At 32.7% G+C, this 12,858-nt stretch overlaps 1 protein-coding gene across 2 annotated transcripts; it reads left to right on the forward strand.

Annotated features, from left to right (window-relative positions):
* Positions 1–7,243: 7,243 nt before the first annotated feature.
* On the forward strand, positions 7,244–11,753 carry LOC140887914 (homeobox protein knotted-1-like LET12). 2 transcript variants are annotated; one of them, XM_073295516.1, is made up of 6 exons: positions 7,244–8,010; positions 10,074–10,194; positions 10,672–10,865; positions 10,966–11,097; positions 11,188–11,324; positions 11,407–11,753. In XM_073295516.1, the coding sequence occupies exons 1-6, from the start codon at positions 7,462–7,464 to the stop codon at positions 11,408–11,410; spliced, it is 1,137 nt and encodes a 378-aa protein (XP_073151617.1). In that variant the 5' UTR covers positions 7,244–7,461; the 3' UTR covers positions 11,411–11,753. The 2 variants fall into 2 exon arrangements, with proteins under 2 accessions (XP_073151617.1, XP_073151616.1); XM_073295515.1 differs by having other exon boundaries at positions 7,245–8,010; positions 11,399–11,753.
* The last annotated feature ends 1,105 nt before the right edge of the window (positions 11,754–12,858 follow it).

Raw genomic sequence — 12,858 nt, forward strand, 5'->3', positions numbered from 1 at the left:
TTTCTTAATATATTATCTTTTCCAATGCGAAATTTAAATCATGCATCTGCATGCATGTTACATTACTATATACTATATATGCTCATTCACTTTGACTCCAAAAGGTGAAGTGAAAAAAGAAAAGAAGTGCAAAGGGGAATGGGTGATAAGATGTTGCACGTCAGGATTGGATTCCTGCAGATAGAAAACATATTATAGCTATTATCAGTAAATTTGTGTACCAAACAAGTCTGGATTATATATATATGTGATCTATTCAAACGATATATAAAAATAAAAAAAATTAAAGTGAGATTAATTTTATTTTTAAGTTTAGTTCAAGGTTTTACGTGAAGATATATATGTGTTCAACTAAGAATCGTTTTAATTAAACAAGGTATGAATCAATATATTTATCCTATTGAACATTAATGATCACCGTTGATCATATATATATCATTCTAATTATAATTTCACGAAAATCATGTTGATAGATCTCAATATTTAAAAGGGTAATGCTACATGTACACTGATGGTTACACGTTGGATTACACATTGCACTTGAAATTACATGATTATCCTAAATGCATTTTTGAAAGATTTTTTCCAAATAAAGTGCAAGGATAATCATGTAATTTCAAGTGCAATGTGTAACCCCACATGTAACCCTCAGTATACATATATCATTACCCTATTTAAAAACCCAAGTTTAGCACAGCTCTTGGATACCTGTAGACCTAGCTAGCTGATCTTATATATGGATAGAGGAGTCTTGAGATTTTTACTCGATATCGATTATCGATTATTTATGTAAATTAAAATATTAGTTTCAAATCACGATTATTAATTTCATGAGTATTAATGGAGGAGTTTTGTCGGGACTACTTACCGTCTAAACATTCTCAACATAGGGTTGACAATAGGACGAGTCCGTGATAAGTTTGGCCAATACGATATATAACCTACCCCACACAGTAAAAACGATTTTGGTAATTAAGGGAGTGTTTGCAATCACTAAAAAAAGTGATTGTTAGCTTTTGACTTTAAAAAATCATTTTTGTGTGTTTCATTATGTGTTAGCTTATGCTTAACTTAATTAAAATTCAAAAGCTAGTCATGTGGTGATTATGATTCTCCAAAAGTGATTCTAATAAGAAGATCATTGTTAAAATCACTCTAATCACTTATTTATCAAACACTACCAACCTTTGATTTTTAGATTTTCACATTTGTTTCCAAACACTACCAACTTTTGATTTTTCTTAACTTTTTTATAATCTATAAATTAATCACTTCTACAAAAGCACAATCTATTGCAAACACTCATAGGGAGTTTTTGCAATAGATTGTGCTTTTGTAGAAGTGATTAATTTATAGATTATAAAAATGATTATAACCTACCCCACACAGTAAAAATGATTTTGGTAATTAAAGGAGTATTTGCAATCACTAAAAAAAGTGATTTTAAGCTTTTGACTTTAAAAAATCATTTTTGTGTGTTTCTTAAACCTAGATTAAGTGTTAGCTCATGCTTAACTTTATTGAAATTCAAAAGCTAGTCATGTGAAAATCTAAAAATCAAAGTTTGGTAGTGTTTGATAAATAAGTGATTAGAGTGATTTTAACAATGACCTCCTTATTAGAATCACTTTTGGAGAATCATAATCACCACATGACTAGTAACTAGCTTTTGAATTTCAATTAAGTTAAGCATAAACTAACACATAATCTAGGTTTAAGAAACACACAAAAATAATTTTTTTAAGCCAAAAGCTAACAATCATTTTTTTTAGTGATTGCAAACACTTCCTTAGTATTAGAATAATTCATTTATCAAATCACATAAACAAATGTGAGACGGTCTTACCGATTAATTTTGTGAGACAGACCTCCTATTTGAGCCACTCATAAAAAATTATTACTTTTTCAACCAAAAATATTAAGTTTTATTGTAACTAGCATAATCGCACACGCGTTGCGTGTGTATAAAATCATGCAATATATTTAATATTGTATGTTATATAAATATTATTTTTAAAATAATATTTAAATTTATTTTTTAACATTTATAAAATAATATAAAAATAAATTTAAATTTTTTTATCAATTTATCTTATCTACAATGTTTAGTTGAGAAAAATATGGAAATTTGAAATATAAAAAAAACAAATAAAAATAAAATTATAATATTTATATTACATAAGGGCAATTTCGGCAATTTAAAAAATGGTGTCTAAGGGAGAGATTCTTTATATATAGGGAGAGATATTAGCAGGGTTGATTCATATCATAAATAAAAACCTATGAAACCATCTCACAACTTATCAAATACTATCAATTTTAGCTTTTCTTTTTTGTTTTAAACCAGTATGCATATTTGATTTTTTTTTTTCACCTTTTCATAATCGATAAATTTAATCACTTCTCTACAAAAGCGTAATATTTACAAATACTTCCCTAAATTTTTATTTTACATGAGGCTTATTTTTTTATAGTGCTGGTTAATTCAGATTTATTGCAAACGTAGACGGACTAGTTCATTAATATCTAAAAACTAGTTCCTTAATATGATCTAATTAATTAAATAAAAACTACTAAATTAAATTTAATAAATATTTATATTTATACACTGAATTAATTACTTTATTATATTTATATATATATTTAAAAACATTGAAAGTACTATATATCTTACTATCTTATTATAGTAGACTAGAGACATTCTAATTAACTAACTTTCAATTAATTGGTGAAGCTTGATATGTAATTACGATTATTTTTTAAATTAATTTTCAATAAAACCAAAATTATTAAACAAATTAGTCATTTTATATGGTCTTTTTTTTTAGCCATTAAAAACAATCTTATTTATCAAAATGACTCTCGTTATCTTTGTTGTATTCTTAATTTTCATATTATATTAATTATGTCGAAGAAACCATCCAATTAATATATATCAATGGATGCAAAATTAAATGAACTGATATCTATACCTAATTTTGAAATATTTGGGTATTGTATGTTTTCTTTGGATTCAGGTCCTTTACTTTTGCGAACATTTTGCGGATGAAATAAATATGAAAAGTTATACATCAAGATGAATCGAATTGATCATCATCTTGTATAAAAAAACATATGAACACATGTTATGCTAAACTCCACCACATAGGATCCAAATTCATGGGTTTTTGTGATTTTGGTTATTTGCATCTTTTAAATTTCTGTATTTTGTAAATTTTTTTTTAGGCGGCTGTGTAAACGAGGCAAACTACGCATCATAAAATGACGATACAGTCAGATATATAAATTTGGGTTGACCCAAAAACATTACACGTTGATTGTTGTGTCCGAGACAGTGAGTTTTTTTTTTTTTTTTAATATATATAAATTTGGTATAATATAAATATAATATAAGATCAAATTAATATGGAGTAAAAAATTTATCGGGGACATCCACTTCTTGGGTGTCCTTATTGGTAGGTAGGGGACCAACCTAGAATTACGTAATTCGAATATTTATGGGAATTATCAGTGGGTGGGGTCCAACCGCCGGGAACCACCACCGGGCTTCAGCAGCCGCAGCCGGCTCCTTGAGTGGCAGCGCCGCACCCTCCAGAAACTATATATGTGCTCAGAATAATTCAGAGGTGGGAAGAAAGCGACACATGCACTGTTGATGATCAGCTTCAAAATCTTTTATTTTATTTTATTTAATTTAAATATATATGATTCAACTGGATTCCATTATTAAAACTGCTCACACAACAAATTTTCTCTCAATTTTATCTTATTTATAGATATTATTATATTATATATCATCTAAATTTATAATAATAACTCCTTATTCGATAAAAATAAATTGTAGTTTGGAGTGAAATTAAATAAGAAGAAGTCTATATGTCTTGACGATGATATCTTACTATTTTATAATAGTTGAGTGAGTTAGAATAATCGTTGATTTGAGCACACCAACTTTCTTACCCATTTTACTCTTTCTTTATATTTTTACCTTAATCTTCACTTTCATAATTTTTTAATTACGTAAGTCATGATCCCCAATCCATAACTTCCCCATTATCCCATTAAATCCCATATTTATTTTTTAAAAAAAATTATTTTACACACGCATAGCGTGTGTATTTTTTTATGGTATATGATTATAAATGTTATGTTATCTCACTATAACAGAAATTTGGGGCGTAGAATTGGTGTTGATTTTAGCCAAAAAGAAAAGGAATTTTTGCAAAAGGGGTGGGGTTTGGGGGGGTGGGTTTCGATAATCACGGCGCGTGCTCCGATGGGGTCCCGGAGTGTTGGTGGTCCCTTAAAGGAGGGAGTGACGCGTGGAATTCGTACGGCTCTGTGGTCAGTGTCGCCCTCTGGTTTTCATTTTATCCGCCTGTCTCTCTCCTTTTTCTACCTTCTCTGTGTGTATCAATTTTATATATATTTATATAATTTTTATTTTATGGACAACCATCATGAACAACTACGTGATCAACAATTGATGTGACAATCATTCATTCGATGTATAAGATGTCACGTTAACTGTTGCTCACATAATTGCTCATGTGATCGAAACTCATATATATATATATATATTAGTTGTGCTACGAATATTAACGTAGCTGTTTAGAAGAACTAAATTTATATGTTGTTATTATATTTTGATTTTTGATGTTATATTAAAGGATTCCGATTTCAATTATTGCATGTACATGCATGTACTTGGACATACGTCGTGTGTGTAATACATTCGATGTGTTCTTACTATGTGATGTCGAAAAATACCCGTGAGCATTTCGAGTATGATTGTGCGATGGTTAATGAGATGCTAACTAGCTAGTGAAACCCTCCCCAGCTTGTTTATCCAGTTGTTTCACCGAACAATTTGATTGTTTTAAGTTGAATTCCTCCAACATTCGTTAATTACAAACCAATCGTTCAATACTTGGGAAGATCGTTTTAGAATAATATTTAAATTAGATCTTTCAATTGGAAATTGGAATATATTACCCATTTAACTACTTTTTTGTTTCAATAAAGAAGACAAAAACATTATATATATTAGCATAAGCCATAATATTATATTAATCTAAAGAGAACTCGATAGACACGTTTTCTTTTCTTCTTCTTTTTTCCCTCTTTTTGAGCTGGAAGCTGTTATAATGAAACATCGGATTCAATATGTCATCTCAAACTTAAGATAAGATAACCTATAAATGATAAATCAGTAGCTCGATGTGATAGAAAAACTTTGAAATTGAAAGAAAATTTGAGACATTTCCATTGGCAATCATGCCAAAAGTTGTCATGTTGTTCGGTCAATAATTCTGAATTTCTACAGAATCCCCAGCCCATAATTATTGCATTTGAAATAGTGACTATATTAAAAGTAAATAATTAATGTATTTAAAAAAATTTAAACATTAAAGTTATATTATATGTTATATAAAAGACGGGGAATTGTGTCATGAGCAAAATAGTTGCTGTAGATGAACACTCGAAAGTATTCATAGTAACGTCAATCAACAGTCATTCATAGAATTTCATACACGTCTAACGTTTTTCTCTCTTTTTCTCATTTTTTAACCAAAAAATACAATTGTTTATTTATTTTATAATATAATAATTGGATAAATTAAGCTTCTACCAACAAAATTAAATAATAAATGAATAAAGCAAAATCCAATCAATCATCAAGTTTTGTCTTATTACATGATCTTTTTAGAAAACATCGACAATTATTTATGTATCATAAAGAAAAGAGCTGTGTGTGATTATTAATTTATTGGTTAATGTTTTTTTCTTGCCGTCCATCCAATGAACTTACCCAATTTCAGTATAAGAAATTTGATACTATATTAATATTTAAAAACATATATATTTAAAAATATTTATCTTTATGAGTGGAGTCTACTGAAAAGAAAATACAAATCCAATATATATGGATAAATATAAAAATTATTACGAGATAATATTACAGATCAATTAAATTAGATAAGTCTTTATCTGATCCGATTCCTGTAAAAATATTAATTTTTTGTCAAAAATAATACTTTTTATTTTAGATATGAATCAGGTGGACTCGTATCACAAGAGACCATCTAACAAAAGACATACTTATAGATAAATATCAAACATTGGATGGCGGATGCACTCTCAGAGCAATGTCTAAAGATATATAGCATCTTATCTCCAGCAAGTAGTTTTTTTTTTAATGACGTGAGAATCCACAACCGCTATCTTTTAGTGTGCGCTGTGTAAACCCCCGGACTAACATAATAGCCTGTAAACTAAGCTAATTAAGTAAACTGTATAAGCCAGCCATGTGCAACAAACTGGTCTAAGAAGGTGTTGATAATGGAATCGAACTTCTGACTTCTGGTTAAACGTTCATCTCATCTACCAATTTGGATATCCACTTTAAGCCCAGCTAGTTGGATTTCTTGCTTCAATTATATTTGTGTATAACCTAAATTTTTTTTTCATGGGAGAAAGTAATTTTTAGAATTCTATTACCCAAAAAACCCGAGACGAAATATTTTTATTTTATTTCCCAAGAAATATCGAAATAACTATTGTTTCGAGATTAATTATAAGGTAACCTCTCCAAATTGCATGTATAATAAAAGGCTAAATCAAACGCTACACGCAAGTGATTGCAATGGACCACATATCACACCAATTTTAAATAACTTTATAATTTATCGGAAAAGGCCACCAGAAATGCTGCAAATAAAAGGTCCCCCCCAATCAACAATCAACTTGCCATATTGTTAAACATGTCACATAATTTTTAGTGCAATAATTCATTCATCCTAATATTTGGTTCCAATATTTAACTTCTATTTTATTCATTAAATAATTATCATGGAATATAATTAATGTGAGGGATTATAAAAATTATTTCTGGAATCCATCGTGCATCAATTCTCAAAGATATCCTCCGCATAAAAGAGTAAAATGAAACTAGCTGTTAGCTAGTAGTATTTTCCATTTTAATTATGCGCAAGTAATATAGTGTTGAAAATAATTTCAAGTTTCATTATTTACTAGTAATGCATTTGCTAATAGGGGAGATTTGTTATACGTATAATAAAAATTATACATTAATTTTTAAATTACAAGATTATCTCAACATAACGTGTAAACATTTGAATATCTTTCAAAATATTTTACAACAGAGTTTGTTTTGTGAAATATTGGTGCAGAAATATAAATATAATTAAAAGTAATAGTATATATCTTTCATTTTCAACGTCCATACAAAATATTTCTTGCAAAAGAGATGGAGAAAAACACACAGTGACACACACATTCTCTCTCTGAAAGTGAAAATCTTGAATAGCATCAGCAGCAGCAGCCAGTGACTGTGTGTGTATATAAATATATATATTTGTGTTTATAAATTAAATTATTAGTGTGTGTGTATAGCTAGCTAGAGCTCGGAGGCAGCGGAGCATATCAACAACGACGCACATGGCATTTCAGGACCACCACCACCACCACCTCTCCCAAGAAATGCCACTCCACTACGCCGACCACCACCACCACCCGGCGGCGTCGGCCTCCCTCTTCCGCTCCATCCTCCCCGATCACCACCACTCTCCAGACGACAAGACGCCTCCGCCGCCGCCGCCTCAAACTCAGCCAGTCCCCGCCACCAACACATGGCTCCACCACCCCCACCACTGGCTCACGGCCCAAAGTCAACCCAGCCCCACCACCCCGCCGGAAAACAACGATCACCACCAAGAAAGCGGCGGCGGGGATAACAGCAACGGCAACAGCCACGGGAACAACAACAACAACAACTGGGAGAGAGAGAAGTGCAAGGCGGACATCCTCAGCCACCCGTTGTACGAGCAGCTGCTGTCGGCGCACGTGGCCTGCCTCCGCATAGCGACGCCGGTGGACCAGCTTCCCAGGATCGACGCTCAGCTTGCTCAGTCGCAGCAGGTGGTGGCTAAGTATTCTGTTCTTGGCCACGGCCACCCCCTCGATGACAAAGACCTCGACCACTTCATGGTACCTAACATATCTGCTGCTCCCTTTTCCATTAATGTTGTTTGTGTGTGTATGTCTGTCTGAAATCTGAATATATATCTCCTTGATTATGAATTTAATGTGTTCTTATGCGCTTGTCTGCCGATTTATGGCATGCTTTGCATCGAAACTGTTGCAGCCTTTTTTTTGAATTTTGATTTGTCTTTGTGTTTGGTTTAAAATTCTTGGATCCCCCATCATGATTCTTCTGCACTGCTTGTCTTGTTCTATGTGTGAAACAACATCAATGCATACTTTCAATGGTTTAAGTTAATCTTTGCTAATTCAACAAATTATTTAATTTAAAATTAATTAATATGGTCCATTCTGAAATTCAAGAATTAATTGATGAATTTGGCTCCAACTGAGCTAAAACTGTTTGGTGTTGAACTAATATTTATATATTTTACGTACGTGTAAAATTATTATTATTATTTAATTAAAAAAGAAAAGTTGATTTCAATCTCATAAATTTTTAGACTTTATTTATTTTTTTTGTTTTGTCCCCCTATGCCATTTCGACTTCTATTCTTGATGGAATACCTTTTGGAATTCTCTTCTGTGTAATGTGAGTTGGAATATCTTGTTGTCGCATCAAATAGGAATCCTATTGTGCTGGGTACACTAATAATTGGAACTCTATTTTTTTAGTGCTTCCAAGAATCTCTTTCTTGATGGAGTTCTGCAAGTACTTTCGGATGGATAAATTTAAAATATTTTTTTGCCTTGTTTGGATACTTTTGTCATATGGGAATTTCAAATAAATTTTAATTTATTTGTCTTGATACAGTGATATATAGGAGATCAGAACAATATGAGAATAATGATAAAATTGAATACAACTTTAGGTGGGAAACTCCCAAGGAAATTAGCTAGGTAGGAGCCTCTGGTATAATGAACATATTCCTCTATAATATTTTGTTGATAAAATAATTCGATTACGAGAAAACTGACTCATAATAATATATCAAACATGCACAAAGACTAGATATTTCGATATGTATAAACAAGGGAATGAGAGTTCCTGGTTGAAACACACAACATGTTTTATGTTTTCTTATTTGAGTTTGCAGTTTGACAAAAAGGGGATGCTAAACATAACTGATGATAGTTGTTCTGCTACTCACATTTCTGCCACCTGAAGATTAGATTAAGAAATACATGTCGTCCTTTCAATCTTGTTATCGGTAGCCGCTTATGTTTCCGCTAGATCCCACTTGAGGATGTACGATATTTGAATTCATCCATATGGATTGGCTTGGCCAAAGCATTAGCTAAGTTATATCCCATCACTTCTTAAACAAAGTGAAACTGGACTCTAGTATATTTAGATTTGGAATGAAAAGTTGGAGCCAAAAAACCTTCTCTTGTTTGGTTTCCATGTATTTTGCCTCCTGTACAGACAAACTTCACAACTATTTTGCAATTTCAAATCCAGCTTTCCACATCTCCTGCAAGTGTAAGTATTTTTAAGCGAGGGTAGTTTGCATTCGCCTCTCCTACACTATTTGTTTTTGGCATTCACCTCCCTTGCATTTTATAACTTTTACGATTGACAAGGGAGGTGACTGAGTTGTCTTGTATCTGCGTCGTAATGAGAGGTTGTAATTTACCAAATATCGTAGTGAATTTTTTTTTCATCCGTGGTTTTGACTCTGATTTGTTTAGTTGTTTTCCATGTAAAGCTGTGATGCTTATATTCCTTTTTTCCAAATTTCATGTTTCTAATTGCGATGGATATCACAGACACCCAATGTTAGGAGTTTATATTAACATTTACAATGAATTCTAATATTACCCAATAAAGATATGACTTGAAATCTTAATTTTGAATAATGTTTTCAAATTAAAGCAATCCACAGACTTATCAGAAACTCGGAAAAGGCGCAAAATGGACTTTGATCGAACTGAAATGGACATAATCTTAGCATCCATTGTTCCATCAAATGAATAGATTTGTAGATGATATTTTTATTTATTGCAGTTATAATGTTACTCACATAATTAATGAGTGAAATATTTGTTTGTTCTATGTTCTCATGTAGACGCATTACGTTCTATTACTATCGTCCTTCAAAGAACAACTGCAGCAGCATGTTCGGGTTCATGCAATGGAAGCAGTGATGGCTTGTTGGGAGCTAGAGCAATCTTTGCAAAGTTTGACAGGTGATCATTTACCTTTACTTCTAACTCTCATGTTTCCTTTCGAACCTTGCATGTCGATTGTAGTGACTTATCTCAGCCAGTATTTCCATGGAGTTTTAACCATTGAACATCCGTCGGCGAAATCAAATGTGACATGCCAGAAGTTGAGCTCTGCCCAAGAAATTTTTCCGAGGAACCAAAACTGGTCGTCGCTGAATTTGAACGAGTCACATCAAACCAACCATATGTCTTCCATCGAATATATTTCACACACAAATCTAATTGCACCTTATTGTGTCCTAACTCCCCCCAAACATCAGCTCTACCAGACAATCAGACCTTCTATTCAGTTGCCTTTCTTGATTAGCCATTTTGACACAATATGAATCTTTCTCGTGTAGGCTATCTCGTTTCTCCTTGTGGCGAAAGCATTTTAACTGCCACGTGACTGTTTCAGTGTATATCAGTCTGATTCATCAATTGAACTTTTGTTGACAGGGGTAGCACCGGGTGAAGGTACGGGAGCAACCATGTCTGATGACGATGAAGACCAGGCTGATAGTGAAACTAATATGTTTGACGAAAGTCTAGACGGACCAGACAGCCTGGGATTTGGTCCTTTAGTACCCACTGAGACCGAGAGATCCTTGATGGAACGAGTGAGATTAGAACTCAAGCATGAGCTTAAACAGGTTAGAGATTAGAGTTGTGAACTTGATCAGATGATAATACTTTATAGCTTGACACATTCATTTGATTATAATTGATTGACATCGTTTTTCTTCTTCAAAGGGCTACAAGGACAAGATTGTGGACATTAGAGAAGAAATACTACGTAAAAGACGTGCTGGAAAACTTCCCGGGGACACCACATCTGTCTTGAAAAACTGGTGGCAGTCACATTCCAAGTGGCCTTATCCAACAGTAAGAAGAAGCTAAATTGCTATGACAGCTACTTCAATTTCTAGAACCAACTTTCGAATCATCGTCTTAACTCATGATGCATTTGTTTAGGAGGAAGATAAGGCAAGATTGGTGCAGGAAACCGGTTTGCAACTGAAACAGATCAACAATTGGTTCATCAACCAACGGAAAAGGAATTGGCACAGCAATCCTTCGTCGTCTACTTCCCAGAAAAGCAAACGCAAGAGGTTTGTTTGTCTCTCGACTCCCATATCTGTTTCTACTTTGGCTCAAACCCCGACTTGATTTCGTGCTGAAATAGTGGTGCAGGTGATAAAACAAGCAATGACCGTTTTGTGTGATGGAAGAATACAATAATATCCTTGCCACACACAACACTCGTGACATTCCGTATAGAATGGGGCCGAGGCCAGAAATGGACAAACTCAGCAGCTGCTAATCCACAAGATCATGAATGTAGGTAATATGCTTTGAACCATGTAAGAAACATGAAATATAATTCTTGATATCAGATGTAAACGACTAGGAAGGTTTCCCATTTGATAGGTTTTGATGTTTGTAATATTGCTTGATTTTCGGCAACTTTCAGTGTTCTACATAAAAATTATGCCAAAGTTTTACCAAAATATGCTGTCACAAGATAAGTTCTTGCCAAATTACGCGATGGAAGATGATTAGGATTCGTGAATATAGCTATGTTCTTCATGTACAACATATGTTTTTTGTCACGTCCCAAAACCGGGGTTGGTCGACATCGACATTGTATAATGATTTAACATTGAAACAACAAGCTTCGTACTATAATTTTTGCCAAAACCAATCTATTTCATAATATAAAAACATTGTCTTTACAACGAAAATGCGGAAATTTTGCCAAAACCAGTCTATTTCATAATATAAAAACATTGTCTTTACAACGGAAATGCGGAAGTGAACAAAAAATCTAAATTAACGGAATTCAGACATGCTTGATCTCGAGCTGATTCCTCCTCACCAGCCCCAAAACATGTTATGTTCCACATCTTCTAACTGGTCTTCATCCTTATCTGAGGAGGGAGAGTAAAAGGCGATGGTGAGTGTTTGGGAAACACTCAGCAAGTGGGGGACGGTAGTGCATAATAATTATCAAAGATATATTTGCATATAAATGTACACAAAATCATAATCATAGTTTCGAAAGGAGATAAGCATGTTGAAAACACAAACGCAAACATAGCACTGAAAATCATCTCATTTTTCATAGTTTACTGATCAGTCTCCTATATGTTATTCTTATAAGAGGCGAGGTCAAATGAACGGTTATATCTCACTGCATCATGATCAAATCAAATCAAATATCGGAATATTCTTTGTCATTTCTAACTCAAATCATCATAGTGTATTTCAAATAATTCTAACATATATGCTTCCGAATATTATATCTAATATCGAACAACAAATAAATTCAAAGTAGCATATCAAGTGAAACGAATATATATATCATGTCGATCGAGTTTTTCAAAACCATGCGTAATTTATTTTATAAAACTTAAACTCACTCAAGAATAAATACCTATATCAAGAAATATAGGTATAAAAGCCCGCTTACGTACCTTATATTCGATTCTAAGAAAATTTTGTATGAATAAATGTTGTTGGAAAGCCTCGAACTTGAGCAAATCTTGAACTTGGGCGAAGACCAGAATTTGATCGATCCTAGGAGAAGATAGGCTGTTCGGTTTTGGTGCAGAATAATGCAGCCTCTTTGGTTGAATTCTAGGC

The sequence above is a fragment of the Henckelia pumila genome, chromosome 3 (assembly GCF_033568475.1).
Source record: "Henckelia pumila isolate YLH828 chromosome 3, ASM3356847v2, whole genome shotgun sequence".
Lineage (NCBI taxonomy): Eukaryota > Viridiplantae > Streptophyta > Magnoliopsida > Lamiales > Gesneriaceae > Henckelia > Henckelia pumila.